At 36.4% G+C, this 18,960-nt stretch overlaps 3 protein-coding genes and 1 pseudogene across 4 annotated transcripts; 2 read left to right on the forward strand and 2 right to left on the reverse strand.

Moving 5' to 3' along the window:
- Window positions 1-1,585: 1,585 nt before the first annotated feature.
- LOC147553395 (protein NRT1/ PTR FAMILY 8.1 pseudogene) lies at window positions 1,586-3,400 on the forward strand (annotated as a pseudogene).
- A 3,763-nt stretch (window positions 3,401-7,163) lies between these two features.
- LOC147553396 (uncharacterized) lies at window positions 7,164-10,684 on the forward strand. Of its 2 annotated transcripts, none has more exons than XM_086667871.1 (10): window positions 7,164-7,332; window positions 7,964-7,995; window positions 8,209-8,293; window positions 8,400-8,609; window positions 9,415-9,537; window positions 9,614-9,671; window positions 9,784-9,857; window positions 10,065-10,153; window positions 10,241-10,313; window positions 10,418-10,684. In XM_086667871.1, exons 1-9 carry the CDS (start codon window positions 7,231-7,233, stop codon window positions 10,308-10,310), a joined length of 843 nt encoding a protein of 280 aa, XP_086523997.1. In that variant the 5' UTR covers window positions 7,164-7,230; the 3' UTR covers window positions 10,311-10,313; window positions 10,418-10,684. The 2 variants fall into 2 exon arrangements, with proteins under 2 accessions (XP_086523997.1, XP_086523998.1); XM_086667872.1 differs by having other exon boundaries at window positions 7,170-7,332; window positions 10,241-10,309.
- Window positions 10,679-14,348, reverse strand: ELO3 (radical SAM domain-containing protein / GCN5-related N-acetyltransferase (GNAT) family protein). The gene is made up of 9 exons (XM_086667870.1): window positions 13,792-14,348; window positions 12,938-13,007; window positions 12,673-12,845; window positions 12,261-12,435; window positions 11,996-12,162; window positions 11,680-11,899; window positions 11,478-11,582; window positions 11,242-11,394; window positions 10,679-11,013 (listed from the first exon to the last, which is right to left on the reverse strand). The coding sequence occupies exons 1-9, from the start codon at window positions 14,262-14,264 to the stop codon at window positions 10,855-10,857; spliced, it is 1,695 nt and encodes a 564-aa protein (XP_086523996.1). The 5' UTR covers window positions 14,265-14,348; the 3' UTR covers window positions 10,679-10,854.
- Window positions 14,349-15,260: 912 nt separating this feature from the next.
- Window positions 15,261-17,727, reverse strand: LOC147553398 (cytochrome P450 71A9-like). Its single transcript, XM_086669142.1, has 2 exons — window positions 16,648-17,727; window positions 15,261-16,101 (listed from the first exon to the last, which is right to left on the reverse strand). Exons 1-2 carry the CDS (start codon window positions 17,563-17,565, stop codon window positions 15,478-15,480), a joined length of 1,542 nt encoding a protein of 513 aa, XP_086525268.1. The 5' UTR covers window positions 17,566-17,727; the 3' UTR covers window positions 15,261-15,477.
- Window positions 17,728-18,960: the final 1,233 nt, after the last annotated feature.

An 18,960-nucleotide genomic window follows, 5' to 3' on the forward strand; every position in this document is an offset into this window, starting at 1 on the left:
ATACCTTTCTTGTGAAAGTGGGTTCTACAAGATCATTGTTTTCCTCTGGTTTAAACTAAATCAACATAATAACGAATCACATAGAACATAACATATAACACAATACAAATTAAAATTTTACCAATATATCAATTATCACATAACACATAACACAAAAGAAATTGAATTTGCAAGATTGCTTATGCAAACTGAGTTTGCATTTACAATATTACAAACTTAGTTTGAATTGCCGTTTTACAAACTGAGTTCGCATAAGTTTATAGCTGAAAACTAGGTTTGCAAACTCCTTCAAACTCGATTACAGCAAAGAATTGTAATTGCATTTTGTTCATCAAAGAACTAACATGGAAAATCAAAACAATCAACAAATAGAAAAAAGATCAACAACTAACAACCTAAAGAAAAAACAAAAGTACCAGCAAAAACCTTAGAGGTACTGTGAAAATCGTTTCCTTGCCATGGAAATTAGGTTTAATGTCAGAAGGCTAGGGGAAGTTTATTTTTGTTCTGAATTTATATAGTGGGTGGTGGTATTGCCTAGTTCCTATGTTAGTGTTCTGAATTCAGATGTCTAACTCAGTCAGACAACATTTCAGATTTTCTTAAATAAGAAAAACAAACATGTGAAATCTAAACTGATCTAATTCAGATTTCAGATCTAAAACAAGTGAAATTGAGACAAGTCCAACTGAGATGACTGAAATTCAGATAAATCCAACTTAGGAAAGTCAGTTTTAGACAAACAAAAAAAAATCACTCGGAGAATCAGAACGAAATACCAAACTATACCTGAGCGACTATTCCACTTTCAAGTGCTCTGACAAGAGCATCTTCATCTATAACTCCACCTCTTGCCACGTTAATAATGCGAACTCCTTTCTTCATCTTTGCAAAACTAAGGTTATTGAAGACCTTTAAACTAGTAGGAGTGAGTGGCATATGGAGAGAGGTGAAACCTGCTTTAGAAATGGCAAAGTCGAAAGAAACAAATTCCACACCGACAGCACGGACCTTATCCGCCGGTGCAAACGGGTCATGGGCAATGACGTGCATCCCTAGACCTTTTGCACGTCTAGCAACTTCTGATCACACTTTGGGAAAAGCCCATAACCGCTAGTGTCTTCAATCATACTAGTTAGACCAAGCCAGATTGTCTCTCTATTTTTTATGTTCTTAGTTTTTTGATAATTTTACGTACATTAACAAGTGCTCATTTCTACTTGGCTTCTAATAACTGACTATTTGACTTGTGTATGTTGTCGTTCTCCTCATTTTATTCTCTTTTGGTTTAGTTTAGTTGAAGAATGGGGAAGAAGAACTCTCTACAACAATATATTAAGATTTTTAATCGCGTTCTCTCTTTACACTAAATCGACATAATAACGAATCACATAGCACATAGCATATAACGCATAACACATAATTACAGTTCTTCAATGGGCTAGTTACAACAAACACTTAAAACTCTTTATAACAGAGAAAGACTAATCAAAGATAGGTTTAGAAACTCAAAACAAGAACGTATAGAAATAGAGTAACCAATCATCAAGAACTAGTCAAATTGTGAAAAGGGTGGGGCAAAAAAATGGAGCCAGACATATACACAAAAGATGGGACCATTGATATCCATGACAAACCTGCTATCAGGAATAAAACAGGAACATGGAGAGCTTGTCGTTACATTCTTGGTATAATTATTTCTTTACTTCAAAATACATATCTTTACTTCTTTCAAGAGTTAGACGAAATCTATATATAACTCGATATCTGAATTGAGTCGGGGTAGATTTCACATTGTTTCTTTATGTCCTGCTCGTGATGTTTGACTCGCTTGAATGACAGATTGAGGTAGATTTTGAATCCATTTGATTTAATTGATTCATATTCAGACAAGTTAAACGAGGCAAATTCGAACAATGAGAAAAAAAAATACTACCCAAGTTTCATTAGTAGTGGGGTTTTAATGGTGATAGTAAATTGATTACATGAAACGAATTTTGCGAAAGATTGACCTATTGTGGGATGGGTGCTAATCTAGTGAACTATCTTGAGACTCATCTGAATCAAGGAAATGCTACAGCAGCGAGAAACGTCACGAATTGGTCAGGAACTTATTATGCAACACCACTGATTGGAACTTTTCTTGGTGATTCTTGTGAGAATAGTCCCACATAGGAGAATGGGTAACTAGCATCCAAGAATATAAAGTATAGGTCCTCTCCACTCATTGCCAATTGGTTTTGAGTTGGATGGCCACAAACTTAACATGGTATCAGAGCTAGGCCCACACGTGATGGGCTTAAAAGCCACACGTGTTCCACGTCACCCGTAAAGAAAAAAACACACGTGTTAGGCTCAAAGAACGCCACACGTGAGGGGGCGTGTGAGAATAGTCCCACATAGGAGAATGGGTAACTAGCATCCAAGAATATAAAGTATAGGTCCTCTCCACTCATTGCCAATTGGTTTTGAGTTGGATGGCCACAAACTTAACATACTTGGGAAGATATTGGACACTTGCTTCTTTCTCCATCATCTATGTTTTGGTAAGAACTAACGCGATCATAAGTATCGTTATTGGTTCAATAGATGGAGACTTTGCTCAGTGACCCAAGTCGAAGAACTGAAGGCGGTTATTCGATTGCTTCCTATATGGGCAACTGGCATCGTTTTCGCTATTGTGTTAGGTCAAATTACGACAATTTTTGTTTTGCAAGGAAACACAATGGATCCAAGAATAGGGATGAAATTTAAAATCCCATCAGCATCAATCTCAACTTTCTTCACTGTTGCCATCCTTGTATGGGTACCCATCTATGACTATATAGTAGTTCCAATTGCAAGAAAATTCACAGGCAATAGAAATGGATTCACACAACTTCAAAGAATGGGAATAGGACTAGTAATGTCTATTTTTTCGATGTTAGCGGCTGGGCTCTTATAAGTCATTCGTCTTCGTATAGTGAGAAAGAATAACTACTATGATCTTGAATACACACCTATATCTATCTTGTGGCAAATTCCTCAGTACTTCATATTTGGATGTGCCGAAGTATTTACCTTCATTGGGCAGTTAGAATTCTTCTATGATCAAGCACCCGACTCAATGAGAAGTATTTGTTCTGCTCTCGTTTACTTGACCACATCACTAGGGAATTATTTTAGTAGTTTACTTATTACGATCATTACGAATGTGAGCACAAGAGATGGCAGTCTTGGATGGATACCGGATAATTTGAACCGATGTCATGTTGACTATTTCTATTGGCTTCTAGCGATGCTAAGTGCCATAAACTTTTTGGTTTGTATCTTATATGCAAGAGTTAGTATCTTTGCAAGATCTGTTACAAAAGCTTTTCTTGTGAAATTGGGTTTTAAAGATCTTTGTCTTTTGGTTTAAACGGCATAATAACGAATCACATAGCACATAACATATAACACATAATACAAATGTACATACACAGTAATAAAGGGGTAAGCTAAAATACCATTTAAATATGAGGAGGTAAGGTCAAAACTCTGACCATGACAGCAATGGTTAATGGGCTAAAACCTTCATGTGATTTTAATGGTGTTTGCTACCCCCCACAAGTAACGGTATCGCCTTATGTTTCGTAGCACTTCATCTTATAGCTTGCTGACGAAAATGTGAAAACAAAGGACTCTTACTTTAGTTGGTTTTATTTCTCTGTTAACATAGGAGCTATAATTGCCTTGTCTCTATTAGTTTGGATATAAACTAATTGTAGTTGGGGTTTAGGTTTTGGAATTCCAACTTTTACCATGGCCATTGCTGTGGAACTCAGAATTTAACTTGTTCTAGTTTTTTGTAAACCTCGGGACTTTAATCGCTTCCTCTATATATGGTGGTTACGGTAGTACGTGGTGTGAATCTACAAGTACTGAGCCTATACAAGGTTGCCCATATGCTTGGGCAAAAGTTGTCATTGTCGGACTTAGTATCTTTGTAACATTTTTTACAAATACCTGAAAGTGGGTCGTAAAGATCTTTCTTTTCCTTTGGTTTAAACTATATCGATGTATTAACGAATCACATAGCACATAACATATAACACGTAACACATAATTACAGTTCTTTAATGGACTAGTTACAACAAACACTAACAACTCTTCATGAAAGAGAAAGACTAGTCAAAGATAAGTTCAAAAACTCAAAACGAGAACATAGAGAAAGCAATATGAAATACGTCAAAGGCACAACAAAAAGGTAAGCACAACCTAGTTTAATTCGAATTTTTATCATATTTCATTAACTGGTATTCTCCATAGATCAACATCTTCCTTCGTTATAGTATACAATAACATGCATCAGGAGACAAAGATCGTATAATGGAAAAGGGGACGGTAGTTGATAATAAAGAATGATCGTCGCGTGAAATAGATCTTGATGTTGAACTGTGTAACCGCTCAAAACTAAGATCGCACACCAGACCAAGAGAAGAGGTGGCAATAATTTCTTCATATCCGATGTTTGATAAGGTGGTATTGGAATTGAATCTTGATGGTCTTTATGATCAAGATTTTCTCGAACAAACATACTTTCTCTTTATAGCTTAAGGGTCCGTTTGATACGTTAGAATGTCTGAGTAAGAAAATCGATTTTCTTCTAATAAGAAAGAAACTTTCTTTCTTACATGAAAATCAAATTTTAGAGTTTGATTGGCTATGAGAAAATTTGGAGGTGCCTTTAAAATTCAAACCTATTCAACCCAATTTGGGTTTCCTGAGAACTCATAACCAATTTAATTCTCTCTCTCTCTCTCTCTCATTTCTTCTCTATTCCGTTTCCATCTCTCTCTATTTCTTCCTCTCTCATCCATTTTTATCTCTTAAAGTATATATACATATTGAGAGAGATTGCTTCTATTTGTACAATTGATCAATGGTAATTGCTTCGTCTTCCTGCCTAGGAGTTGCTCCCCCAGACCTAGAACTCTTACGAAAATCGATTTTCTCAGCTTATTTTCACACGTATCAAACAGACCCTAAGATCTTTTGAGAAATCATGAGATCTAATGTAGAGGTTCCTCAAAAAAAATTGAGAGAGAAAATGAGTTTTAATTGCTAATTACCTATATTATTGTAAATTTTATGGATCATTACCCATATTGTTTTGTCAACTTTTAGATAATTGAAAAAGATATTGGTTATTTTGGTTATTATGAATAACTTTTTTACTCAAACCACCTCTTTCCAATAATTCAAAGTAATAACAAACCACATATTTCAACAACAAAAAAAATAACAAATCGCATAGCATATAAGACATGTTACAAAATTGGCAAAAAGCTAGGGTGTTGGTTGCCTACAAGCTTGGGTAAAAATTGTCATGGTGAGAATAGTCCACATTAGAAAAATATGGTTTTGGTTGTCACACTTAGTATATTTGTGATATATGTTACGATATATAGAAATTAAATTTCACACTACTTCAAAATAAAGTTCCTAAAAGGCTTTGACGCTTAATAAACTTGAGCGTACACTATAGCTCATCTATGACAATTACACCGGATGCCTTAATAGTTAGTGATATATTCCCTACTTTAGACACCCAAACCTTAATAGTTAGTAATATTATTTGTATTTTAGACACCCAAACCCAAGCTTATGAGAATGAAAGAAAAGAAAATGATTTAAATCATTAGATGGAGTAAACACCACCATCCACCCCCAACCAGAATAGATCACCATCCTCGGGCGTGGAAGAGGTGTCATTAAGTGCAACGGCACCATAACCCCTCTAGTGACAAGAAAATCGAAGAATTCGTGATCTTCTCAAATAACTAATTTTGGTATATATGTTTGAGAGACTAAACTACTATAGAAACTTAGTTGTACGAGTAGCTTAGTTGGTAAATACACTATTTTACAAACAATCAAACAACAGTACAATCCTCCATCCTCCCATTTTCTTTTTGTTCTTTTTCCAAATAGGTCCATTACAAATATATGTTTCTAGGCTAATAACTAATGTAATCCCAAAATAAATAATTATTATTTTCATCCTCTTTTTAAATAATGATTCTTAAATTTGTTTACCATAGAATTTAATTCTTTTTCTTGAAAGAAAATAAGTCAATCTATTTTGTGGTAATTTGAAACACCAAATACATAATTACTACTATATTCATTCACATTCATCTAAAATATAATGAATTGAAATGGAAATATTTGTTTACTATGATAGTATAAAAAATTAATTTTCGTTTTATATTATCTTCCCAACAAAACTTAACAACGGGTCTCGTTTTTCTTAGCCACGCCATTGCCACCGCCACTTTTATCTTTATCCTCTCCTTCACCTTCAACCACCACCACTATCGGTCAATCGGTCACCACCATTCTTCTTCGTCCTCAACATAATTATTTCTTCATCTTCTAATTTTTTTCAAGTGTCTCCTTCGCCGACGGGCAGAAGAGTACGAGTAACCTTCATCTATGATGGTGATTGGTTGTATCTCGAGGTTATAATTTATTATTAAGTCCTTCAACTAGGGCTTTTCCATACTAATAGAGAATTTAGTCGATGTAAGAAGTTATTTCATCTATATCTATATAATAATAAAACAAGTCAGTCGGTTATGAGAGGTATAAATCTTGTCGTCCATGTACTTTAGAAGTTTGATAAAGATCACATCTGACGTCTGATATAAAATCTTTCTTTATGCAAATTGACTCAAAATAGAAGGGTATTTGTGTAAATCGACTAAAATTGGTTAGGATATCCTATAATAACTATATCCGGGAGATTTTTCTTTATTCCCCACAGCCGCGGTCTTTTCTATTCCTATTTTTTTCTCTCACGATTTAAATCGGATTTATGAGTTGGTTAATTCCCTTATTTCTGTCCCTATTTCTTCTCGTATCTCCTTTATTTTCTTTCCAAAATATATGTCATCTTTATGGCTCATTCAGTTATTTTTTCCATCTCCAAATGTATCTTTGTAAGAGTATTTGATTGAAATGTGATCTCTCCGCTTTAGCCAAGAGGGATTTGTCGCGTCCGTAAGACGCGGCGGAAACGTAGTCCTTCTAAAATGCAATCGGGTGTGTTCCAGGAACAAAGTCAAGGAACAACAAATTGGAGTGCCTTTAAGTATTTTGAAGGATTTGCTTAAGAGTGCCTCTAGAACTTTTAATCATAAGAGAGAGAGACTGTCCAATAAAGCTACTCTCAAAAGCTCAAGAGATTTCAATGTTCCTTCAGAGATGGGAAGACTGAACAAAATCAGCTCTCTTCTTCTTCTTCTCTTATTCCCTCTTTTGATTCAAAGTGAACAAGCTTTTACTCCCTCTCTGCCAAAAAATCAGGTATATATATATATATATATATATATATATATTAATGGGTGACTCTTTCTTTCAGATCTCCTTTATATTTTTCTTTGATTTTTCCTGGGTATATCTAATTTCAATTATTAAAGCTATGATATAGTGATTCAAGAAATGGGTCTGAATTTAAATTAGTGTGGGGTTGAGTATTTTTCTTATTGGTTTTTGTTGTGAAGAGTTCCAGTTCAAGTTCATGATGATTTGAATTTTTTTTTTCTTTTTGCAAATAATCCTGGTCAATGAATATTATATGTTATCCTTAATTTGTATATGTTGTGATCTAATTTAAGTTCTAATCTGTCTAAACCCACAACCATAAATGACATGAATTATTAGTACAAGTGCCTGAGGTAGGATTTGGTTCTGAATTTTGAAAATGAGGATAGTTTGCTACAAACAAAATGAGTTCACATGCTTTTATTCTATTGTTTGGTGCATTTAGTAGTTATATAAGTATCTTGATCATCGAATTGTGATGGTATAGTTTCGAAGTCTCGATATTTCTTTATCTTCTCCTTGTAGTCTTTAATTTGGGTATTTTCCATTTTATCGCGGTTTGAAACTCTATTGATTCTTCCTGGTTCACGATTTTCGTTTTTCTTTTATGCAGAAGCTTGAAGGAGATGGGACTGCAGCAAGAAGGTAACATTGTACCCAGAGTAGAATTCATGTCCCACTATTTGAATTTCTAAAAACTTAAGAGAAATTGCGTCCTATGATAGTTTAAGTCGTAGAAAACGTTCCTCATTAAGTATAGTATAGTCGAGAAACGTCAAAACACATTTCGTTCTTAGTTGTTGCTTGTTTGATATGGTGCACAAAAAAGTTCGAATTCTCATTTAGTTTCGTGTTTAGAACTCTCGAGCAAGTAGCGGAGCACGTTCACGAAGTGCATTGTTCTAGAGAAAGGAGTAGAGCAGCCTGGAAAGTTATCGAGGAGGTATTAACAAAACAATAGTTTAAAGGAACTCGCCATTTCAAATACTTCTTGTGCATCATAAAAGGCTAGCCGTTTTCCATTTAAACCCTATTCATGACTGGTGTAGTGTCTAACGCCGTTTGTGGAGAAAGAGCATTACCAAATCCCGACTAGGTGTAAGCTTCATCCCGACAATGACTTATTCAGAGATCAAGAACAGCACAAAATCCATATGGATATAAACGAATGGCAGTGTGGATACTGTAAGAAGAGTTTCCGTGCAGAGAAGTTTCTCGACCAGCATATGGATAACAGACACTACGATTTGCTGAATGTAGTATGTGCACTCCACTTTTCTTATTCATTGATGTTATTAATATCTCAACTTTTGTTGTGTTTTTCTTTCCAAATCCAGATTTGAAATTTGACTCAGAGATCTAAATACACTATAGTAAGATTTCAGAATGTTTGTTTTTTATCTAACTCGTATATCTGAGTGTCTGACTAGAGTTAACAGACGACTCAAACTAATTTTGGGGTCATTTGAATCAAACATAAAATAAGTATGAATTAAGACTGTTTGTCAAGTTTGTAGTAATTCAATTCAAAACCAATTGACAATGAGTACACTAGAGAGGACCTAGACATTATATATTCTTGGTTATTATGTCACCGTTCTCCCATGTCCCATGTGGGCTATTCTCACACGCCCAGTCGCGTGTGGGGTTCTTTGAGCCTAACACGTGTTTTTCTTTTCGAGTGACATGGATCATATGTGAATTTTAAAACTATTACTGTGGGCCTTGCTCTGATACCATGTTAAGTTTGTAATCATCCAAATCAAAACCAATTGGCAATGAGTGGAGAGGACCTGGAAATTATTCTTGGTTACTATATCACTCTTCTCCCCATGTCGGACTATTCTCACTGTCTCAAATGAAGTGAAATGGCTGTGCCCCTAACGAAAACAAGTTAGACTCGGACTTATCAGCTCCAAACAAGTCAAATTTAGACAACAAGAAAAAAGAAATACCACCTTCATTATGTTTGGGTCTGATCTTCAATGATTATTTTCACATTAGTTTTCGAATGTTAGATACCTTAATAACTTCGATCTTTGATGAAACTATTTCTTGATTCAGAGTCATAGTAAGTGCTTGGCAGATTTATGTGGGGCTCTGCATTGTGATCTTATAATGGAGATTAAACTACCGAAGACTAAATGCAATCCTGCAGCTGCTTCAAGAAACCGACATCTTTGTGAGGTTGCTTCTCAGTTCTCACCACTACACCCCTTCCGTTATAATCTCAACCCACTTATATTCTATGGTTTCCTTACAGAGTCTTGCTGATAATTGTTTTCCTGTGAGTGCGGGTCCTTCAGCAAACCGTCTTCATGGTCAGTCCCTTTTTCAGTTTTTTTCCGTTTAGATCATCAAAGGGTATAACTTTTTTGTGTTTGTTTTTGGTTTTCGGATTGTTGTCGTAGTTCTAATGCTATTGTTCTGCAGAACTATTCTTACGCCAATTTTGTGATGCACATTCTTGTACTGGAGGGCTAAAACCGTTCTCTAAAGGTGGCAAAGTAAGTTTCGTTTACGACTTCTCTAGGTTTTTCTTTCTTAGGGTAACCTATATTGATATAGTTTGACGAGAAACGTGCTAGGTTACTAAAACCCCTTTGATTGTTTTCTAATGTTTCATGACGAGGCCGTAGAGAAAACTCCCACATTCTTACAAAACTTGTAGATAATGAATGCATTTATCGGACGACTATGTCTTATATGTGCAGAAGGGAACGAACCCATTCTACCTAGCTATTTCAATACTGACTCTGATGCTGCTGCCTTTATTTTATGTTATTGTCTATCTTTATCAAAGGTACTACTCTCAACCTTCGCCAATCACCTCAATATCAGGCAACATTTTCTAATGATCGGTGATTTTTATCTGATTTTTGTATATTAGGGAGATGAAAACGGGTATACAAGATTTGAGACGCATCTCTCAGATTAGAAACAAGACGAAACCTTCTTAGTCGGTATTCTTTCTCTTAAACTTATATAATATCTCAAGTACAAGTTGATTGCAGTTACTTTTTTGGTTCTCCTGCTCATTGACAAAGAGAATATACCTTTGGTGTAGGTTGCTTCATGAAAAGCTTGCATCTATCACGAAAAAGGATTGAATCCATAGGTGTGAAAATGCTTTTCTACGGGTCGAAGAAGGGCTTCATTCTCCTTGTTAGGAAACCTCGAAATCAATGTCCATTTTTCCAGTTCGTACCTTGTATTCTTTTCGACAGAGGGAAAAAGAAGTTCAAATATGTAAAAAAATCTTGTTTGAATTCGATATTGGTGTATTTTGCTAGAATTGATAGTAAATAGAAAACAAGCCGAACCATTCTGATAATTGATGCATAAAACTTTGGTCTGGAGGAATAACTCAGACTATAAAGATCAAAGAACGTAAATATGCAATTTATTTCCATGATACAGAACTTAAATATTACCATAAAACACAACTCAAACCCTAAATTTGGTTACAAAATTTTCAACATCTAGAAACATATTGTTACGTTCTTACAGGAGATGTTTGACCATGTAGGGTCCTTCAAGTTCATAACCTAATTTTCGGTAATAGTGTCGTGTTCCTACGCCTGAAATTACTGCTATTTTCTTTGATCTGTGTTCTTGACGAGCAATTCTCTCTGCCTCTTCCATCAATAATGTCCCATAACCCTGTAACAATCAACGAAAGAAATGTTAATTTATGACAATTTCTCGTAAAGTGGTTGATACATAGTACACTCTGACAATCTCAATAACTCGCTCTAAACCAAGTTAAGAGAGCTGAAAACAAATAGACATACTAAACTTCGAATTGATCGAGTTTTATCTTTTACAGACAAATTACTCGTGTAGTTCCTTTCACTATTCATATCATTCGAAGAGGGTTATGAACACTACCTGATGCTGCAGTTTGTCAGCATCCCGTCCGTGAACAGGAACTGCAGTTCCATAAACATGGAGTTCACGAACAATCGAACATCTACCTGTGAGTTCTGGGCTTGTCGTGTTCCTACCACATTTTCTCAAGCGCAACAAGCCCACAAGAATATCCTGTATCCACAAGTTAGAGAATAAGTTTATCACTATCTAAAAATAAATACTCTGTCATATTTATGTTGTTTAAAAAATTATACCTGGCGGGTATCTTCGTATGAGAGGAATGTTTCCCAACCTTCATTCGCTGTATAATCCCTTCGAACCAACTCTACTTCATCTGGCCTTATTTTGTGGTGAATGTCCTGCAAAACAGGTTCCACAAGAAGAAAAGTACAAGATTGAATTCGATATATTCTCAGTGGTCTGAGTCATTCCAATGATAGCAATTGTATCACCTACCTGAATTCCAGCTTCACGCGTTCTAACATCACGGCACTTCAAACCCAAGTCGTCCATCCGAGCTAAAGCTAGCTCACGAAGATTTCCCTTCTCAACTCCAGAAGTAACTAATGGCATAGGGATATCTCTTTGAACTCTATATACACGCGTCCAAGGAGGTACCAGAGCTAGGATTCTTGCTACTATATCGACGAGCCGTTCTGGTGGGTAGTTTCTATACCTGAAATTTAATATGTATTTCAGTTTTTATCATTCGTATAAGAAAATTTTGAACTAAAAGATTTTTTTTTTTTTTTCGTTCGGGCAGAATTTATACCTGCCAGTTTTCCAAAGCTCGTAAAGTCCAGTTCCACGAATCACAAGGGTAGGGTAAATCTTAAGACCATCAGCCCTGAAGGATGGGCTTTCGAAAAATTCACGGAAACTTTCCATGTCTCTCTCAACACCAACATTTGGAAGATCAGGCATCATGTGAGCCACAACCTATAATAAAAGCATCCAAATTAGCAACAAGTCAAGCATAAGAAAGGTCAGCATATTTGAAACCAACTGAATAAAGAAAACAAGAGGAAGGAGAAAACCTTAAAACCAGCATCTTTTGCCAAGCAAAAACAATCAGCTACAGCAGCTACTGTGTGACCTCGGTTAGTGTCACGAGCAACATCCTCGTATGTGCTCTGAACTCCTATCTCCAATCGTGTACAACCATAAGAAAGCATCTGTCTCAAATGAGGTCCAAGGCAATAATCTGGCCTCCTAATTGAATAGAAGACACCAAAAAATAATAAGAGTATGATCTAGCAAAGATTTTTCTGGAAAAAAACTTCGAGTCCGACAACATCATTACTAATTTTAACTGCACAATGTATTTCAGTAATCAACTAAATCAAGCGCAAGAAAGTTTTTAAAATGGGAATTTCCTATGGTAGAGGTGGTACTCATTTACAGTTTTTGTATCAGAATATGAAGATATCCTTATTACTATCCACTTACGTTTCAATAGTCATGCCGATACACTTCACTGCACTATGCTCAGAGTAAGCAACGGCTTCCTCAACATTGGCAGAAGTTTGTCCTGATAAAGCATCATGAAGATTCCGAATAAAATAATCACGATATTCGGCTGGCAATGACATGAAAGTACCACCCATTAATATGAACTCGACCTACAAAATTTTCAAAAGTCTTTAATAAAACACCCCTTGTGGATACAATCTGTTAACTAAAGGTGAAGTTAGGAAGTGAAAAATATCCAAACCTTATCTACACTGTGACCGAGTCGTTTCAGCTGATCTATTCTGCTTCTAGCTTGAACATATGGGTTATATCTGGATATATGCAAGTGAAGAACAAAATAAGCAACTTTGTAAAGATCCATAAATTTCCCCAAGTATAAGCAATTACTTGGTACATTCTTTGTGCAATGAAGAAAACTTAGATCAAGAAATCTAAAGGGATTTGGACATTGTCTACTATATGATTTAAGAACTTGCCAGTAATAGAGAAAGAATGGCGATACACTCAGAGGTCCTTTTTACTTCTTTACTTTTCTAATTTAGTTTCCCCGCAATCTTTATCTATCCAGATCAGTGCAGCACAATACTATTGGTGTCCGATAACAGCAAACCCCACGGAACAAAAACCATTTTTAAAGAGATACACCATTATAACTAGACCTCTCATCAGTGGAATATTTTCGTGCATAAACCCTAAACCCTGAAGGATAGAAGTAATCCTGAGTTCCTGACTTCGTGGCAAGGTATCAAGCCGAAAGCATGGACAAAGCTTATTTTCCAACACATTGATCTTTCAACACATTTCAACGGCATACCCGAGTTTCTAAATTTGATGTTTGAACTATAGACATGAATCTAACATAAAGAACACCAATACAAACAACTCTTTTGTGACTCGTGAAAAATTGGAAAGACAAAGCTCATTTTTTTACTAAAAAGCTCATTAATCTACCTAATTAATAAACAAGAACCCTAAAAGCAACCTAGTGACACATAAGTAAAAGTTCTAGATATCCATCAAAGCAATTGAGTGATAAAAGATAAATCATCAATCAGACAATCAAATTATGAAGTAAATTGAGGAGAAAGATTATACCTTGCCCTAATTGCTCGCATACTAGTAGGTTCATAACCAGTATAAGATTGAGTACTATACTCAAAATCAGAATCAGGACCACCAGGACAATAAACACATATATTACCAGTAGTAGCTATATGAGGACATCTATGAGGTTTCGACATAACTGCAACAACAGCAATACCAGAAGCAGTTCGAATAGGTTTAGCTTTCAGTCGAGGAAGAAGAGATTCTCTTTCTGATTCCGGTAAAGCAGCGATCATTTCAACGAGTTTCGGAGCACGAGAAAGACCGTATTTCCGACAAGCGGCTGTTTTGAGTGCATTTAGATCGACGTCTTCACCCTTCCGAGATAGCTCCACCATTCCGTTCACGATCTCAGCGATTGCTCGAACTCGAGCTTCTTCTTCACTTAGTCCGTGTGCCACGAAACCTCCTCGACCTGGTCGAGGCATCTTCCTTGGTTCAGTGACTACTTCCGCAGTCGCCATGAGAGAAAAGAGAAAGTAGAGAGAGAGAGAAGAAAATAGAGAGAGAGAAACTCCTGTAACTAGAAGAAGGGTTTTGTAGATGGGCCTAGTAGATTGGAAGATGAAGCCCATATTGGTAAAGGGGCCCACTAGAAACTCCAATAAAAAAAATGACAGTCTATCTGATCCGAGGTCGGTAGAGTCCCGACAGACTTAGGTGGACAGCCATGATTTAGAGAGTTATAGGTGGTTAAATGATCGACTCATTTTGGGGCTCCGGCGTGGGCAAGACCTCGTGTAATCTCGAATACCCTTGGTCACCACTGAAATTCGGTGGATCTTGCGGAAATTACCTATTATCATGTTTTATGTTGTAAAGCAATCCCACAGTGGTGGGAGACAGGAGTGTGGTGCTCCTCTTAAGAGGTTAAGCACCATTCCCTAGTGAGACCTTTTAAAACCGTGAGGCCTAGGTGTGCCAAAGCGGACAGTATCACTAGCAGTCCGGAAGGCTGGTCCGCACCATCCTATAACACGTTATTAGCACGATTCACTCTACTATGATGTGGTCTTGGGAGGGCGTGTTGTAAAGCAATCTCACATTGGTGGGAGACAGGAGTGTGGTGCTCCTTTTAAGAGGTTAAGCACCCTTTCCTAGTGAGGCCTTTTAAAACCGTGAGGCCCAGGTGTGACAAAGCGGACAGTATCACTAGTAGCCCGGAAGGCTGGTCTGCACCACCCTATAACATTTTCAATTTTTTCCCACCCTACTAAATCTTATCTGTCCACTTAAACCTGTCGGAATTCCGCCGCCTTAGGAGTTGGACCACGGTTGCACCAACCCATGGAAACTCCACAGGAAGAATAGAAGGAGAGTAGAGGAATGAGAAGAGAATGAAGTGCTTTCCGCTATTAATGATGCGGAGCATATCCATGAAGATTCTCTTGCTTATATTTTTCCCCTCTCAGTTCGTGTTCGTTAGTAGGCTAACCTCAATTTCGACTGAAATCACAATCTTTGCATATGTTAATTTTATTTAGGCTGATTTTTAGTCTATCTGAATCTAATGTTTAGATTCAGACAATTCAGACAGTTCAGATTCAAACAATAAAAAAAAAACAAGCACCGCCTTAATGGGCCAAGCTCGGCGTCTCAGCCCACTAAATTGTTTTTCAGCGATTTCTTATTCAAATACACACCAATCATGAAAGACTAATACTATGTACTTTCTCATTATGCATGTTTAGGCAGATTTGTGGTACTAGCCACAAGGCAGAGAGGAAACTTCTTGTGCATTGTGATCCCAAATGCTTCACTCATATCAACTTCTTCACTTTTCATCCCAAGAGGCAATTCCCATTCAAAACAATGGAGAAGGTTAGCAAGAACAAGCTCAACTAGTGCCATACTGAAGTTAATACCAGGGCAACCTCTTCTTCCCCTCCCAAATGGTATCAGCTCAAAGTCATTCCCTTTGAAATCTATCTTACTATCTATGAACCTCTCAGGTTTGAACTCTTCTGGGTCTTCCCAGTATTTTGGATCCATTGATATCGCTCTCGCATTGAAGAAGACCCTCGTTTTTGCAGGAATGTTGTATCCATCAATCGTGCAATTATCGGTAGTTTCTCTTGGAACTAGTAACGGAGTAGGAGGATGTATTCGCATTGACTCCTTTATCACTAATTTCAAGTAGTTGAGTTTAGGAAGATCACTTTCTTCTACCATCCCCTTACTGCCCACTATCTTTCTCACGTCGTCTTGTGCTCTCTTCATTACTGTTGGGTTCTTAATTAGGTTTGTCATTGTCCACACTATTGTAGCAGTTGATGTACCACTTCCAGCAACGAACATGTCCTGTAAAGTTCAGTGCAAGTAGAGCGTAAAAGAAAAAAATACTTTTGACTGTGTAGATTTATTTATTTACTCGTAAAAATATTCGTGTTCTACAAATATATTTTACAAAAATCGACGCATTCTCATCCCAAATATAAGTTAAAACTTCTTGGGCCAATTTTTGTTTTGTTAAAAAGAATCTAATAATATTTTCTCGGGAATGCTAAGTTCACAAAAGTTTTTGACGATTTTATTTTTTAATGATGTGCATAAAATCTGAGCCGTTTTAAGAAGAACAACCCAGATTTAAATATCGCGAACTTGTCACATCATTCTGGCATAAAATCCGTCAAAATCGTTTGTGAACATAACATTCTCGTACTTTTTTAGACTTCAAATTCTGATGTAAAGTTTGCACAGGTTTGTACAGCTAAGGTTAATTTGCACAGATTTGCATAGACGTGCACGATTTGCACAATTTACTGGAGCATGAGCCTAAAGAAATACTGGCGGTGAACAAAACTAGGGATCAAAAAGAAGAGAAAATAAAGAGAAGCGCGTACGAACCATGAGGATTGCTTTTATATGATCTCTTTTGAGCTCAATACCTAGTCCAGGATCTTTCTGTATCCTTAGCAAAACATCCACAAGATCATCAAGTTTAGGGTTTGGTCTTTGGGAATGAAGATGTTCTTCTATTACTTCCTCATAGAAATTATCCATTTCTTGATAATTCCTCTCCAATCTAGCATTTAGTCCATCAAACTTGTGAATCCAACTCAACCATGGAAAATGATCTGCAGTACTAAATCCACCTAAAAATTCCTCCGTTTCGTGAAGAATCGTGCGAACTTTACTCTTGCTCTTACTTTCACCACCCTCACCAAATTTCCTACCGAAAACAACTCGACAAACCACATTGTTCACAAGGCAAAGGACCATCTCACTTAGATCAATAGGAGCCAAAGAAGAAGATTTCCGAATTATATCGATAAGAATAGCAACCTCTTCTTCTCTCACAGCCCGAAACGAGGCAACTCTCTTGACACTCAATAGTTCTAAGATTGCTATCTTCCTAACTTGTCTCCAATATTCACCGTAAGGAGAGAAAGTTATATCAGAGCATCCATAAGAGAGTTTCTTAGCTGCATATAATACGGGTCTTCCCGAAAACACCATATCATGAGATTTAAAGATCTCTTTTGCCATATCGGCAGATGAAACAACCAACGTCGGGATAGAGCCTAGTTGAAGAAACATTAACGACCCGAATTCATTAGAAAGCTTTTGAAGCGATTGATATGGTAAATTTCCAAGTCGATGGAGGTTTCCAATGATAGGAAGCTTACTTGGACCGGGCGGTAAGTTTCTTCTTGAAGATCTCTTCCTTCTCGACCCGCTAATCAACACCATTAACAAAAGTGGTACGATAAAAACTAGTAACAAGATCAAAACATAGTTAGAGAAGAAATAGATTAGACCCATTTTTGTTTTCTTCTCCTAAGAGGGGTTGTTAGTTAAGCTAGAGTTTTAATAGAAAGATTGGTTTCAATACCAAATGAACCCTTCTTCTTCGGACTGTGAAAAGACTGAAATATCTCGTCTTATTATCCACTTCAACAAATGAGGTATGTCAGGGAGTACACCGAGAAGTCTTCCAATCATTTATGTATATATTACTATTTTTTTTTCTCTTGTTTTTTTCCACAAGAGGAAAGAGAAAAAAGATGAAGTAAGGACTAATGTAGTCTTATCTTCCATTTCTGTCATCAACATGGCTATATTTAGAATACTACTACATGGTAGTTGGCCGACAGTCCAAACAATGGAAAGGTTGAGCATGGGTACTATTTTAATAGAAAATCTTATTTATACAGTTCGAATCCAACATTTTTCAACAAAAATCTCCATGTATATTATATCATACATAATAATGAGGGAGAGAGAGGGAGGGGGGAATATGTTGATTTGTGTATAATTAAATTAATTTTAATAGAAAACCTTATCTGTATAGCTTGAATCTAACATTTTTCAACGAAATCTCCATGAATATGTGTATATTTTACATAGCTCCCTGTGTACACGTTTACACAGATTTAATCTACACATATCAGGTATGACATATGCAATAATTCCTCCATATAAGTAAAGAGAACCAAATATGAATACTATTTTGATAGAAAATCTTATCTGTACAACTCGAACCCAAGAGTTTTCAACCAAATCTCCATGAATAAGTGTATATTTATATAATAAAACAGAACGAAAAAATTGTTCTGGACAAACCTCCTTCTTTGATAACACTACAAAAACACGTTCTATTGCCGACAGTGCTGACGGAATTCTTTATAACCGTCGAACATAAGAGTACGACCGACGGTTATACTACGTACCATCGGCAGAGATATACCAATGCCAGCGCCTTTCTCGAAAAACCGTCGGTTGCTCAGAAGCTTTTTCACACTCTTGGATCAAAATCTCTCCACAAGTCTCTTATGAGGTATTAGTTCTTGTCAAAACAGGTTTTACACGTAGTAGAATGCTCACATTGATAATTTAACCAGTTATTTCTGACCTTATTAACGTCACAAAATTCACCGATTTGAATCGATGAATTTGGTTCAATAAGGGGTAAAAAGTGTAAAATATTGGAAACATGGGTTTTAGAGTAACAGTGATAGGATGTGGTTTCATTCATAGGAATGCTTCATAAACAAGATGATGGAATGCAAAGTTTGTCTAAATTGAGTCCTATATGTAAGTCTCATATAGTTAATATAGTTTCTGGTGATACATAAAATGGTCAACTGTTGACTGACGTGAAGAAGTCAAGAATAGATCAGAAGTCTAACGAGCTAACCCGTCTCAAGGCAACAGAAC

The sequence above is a fragment of the Eschscholzia californica genome, unplaced genomic scaffold (assembly GCF_041429995.1).
Source record: "Eschscholzia californica isolate CP2 unplaced genomic scaffold, dmEscCali1.0.p SCAF_3, whole genome shotgun sequence".
Classification (NCBI taxonomy): domain Eukaryota; kingdom Viridiplantae; phylum Streptophyta; class Magnoliopsida; order Ranunculales; family Papaveraceae; genus Eschscholzia; species Eschscholzia californica.

Coding starts and splice junctions, on each gene's coding strand:
- ELO3 (XM_086667870.1), bottom strand. CDS start 14,264: ATGGCGACTGCGGAAGTAGTCACTGAACCAAGGAAGATGCCTCGACCA. Junction 11,900..11,995: donor GAGCTTTGGAAAACTGGCAG/GTATAAATTCTG, acceptor ATTAAATTTCAG/GTATAGAAACTACCCACCAG. Junction 11,583..11,679: donor CGCGTGAAGCTGGAATTCAG/GTAGGTGATACA, acceptor CCTGTTTTGCAG/GACATTCACCACAAAATAAG.
- LOC147553396 (XM_086667871.1), top strand. CDS start 7,231: ATGGGAAGACTGAACAAAATCAGCTCTCTTCTTCTTCTTCTCTTATTC. Junction 7,996..8,208: donor GATGGGACTGCAGCAAGAAG/GTAACATTGTAC, acceptor TTTCGTGTTTAG/AACTCTCGAGCAAGTAGCGG. Junction 8,294..8,399: donor CCTGGAAAGTTATCGAGGAG/GTATTAACAAAA, acceptor TGACTGGTGTAG/TGTCTAACGCCGTTTGTGGA.
- LOC147553398 (XM_086669142.1), bottom strand. CDS start 17,565: ATGGGTCTAATCTATTTCTTCTCTAACTATGTTTTGATCTTGTTACTA. Junction 16,102..16,647: donor ATATAAAAGCAATCCTCATG/GTTCGTACGCGC, acceptor TGAACTTTACAG/GACATGTTCGTTGCTGGAAG.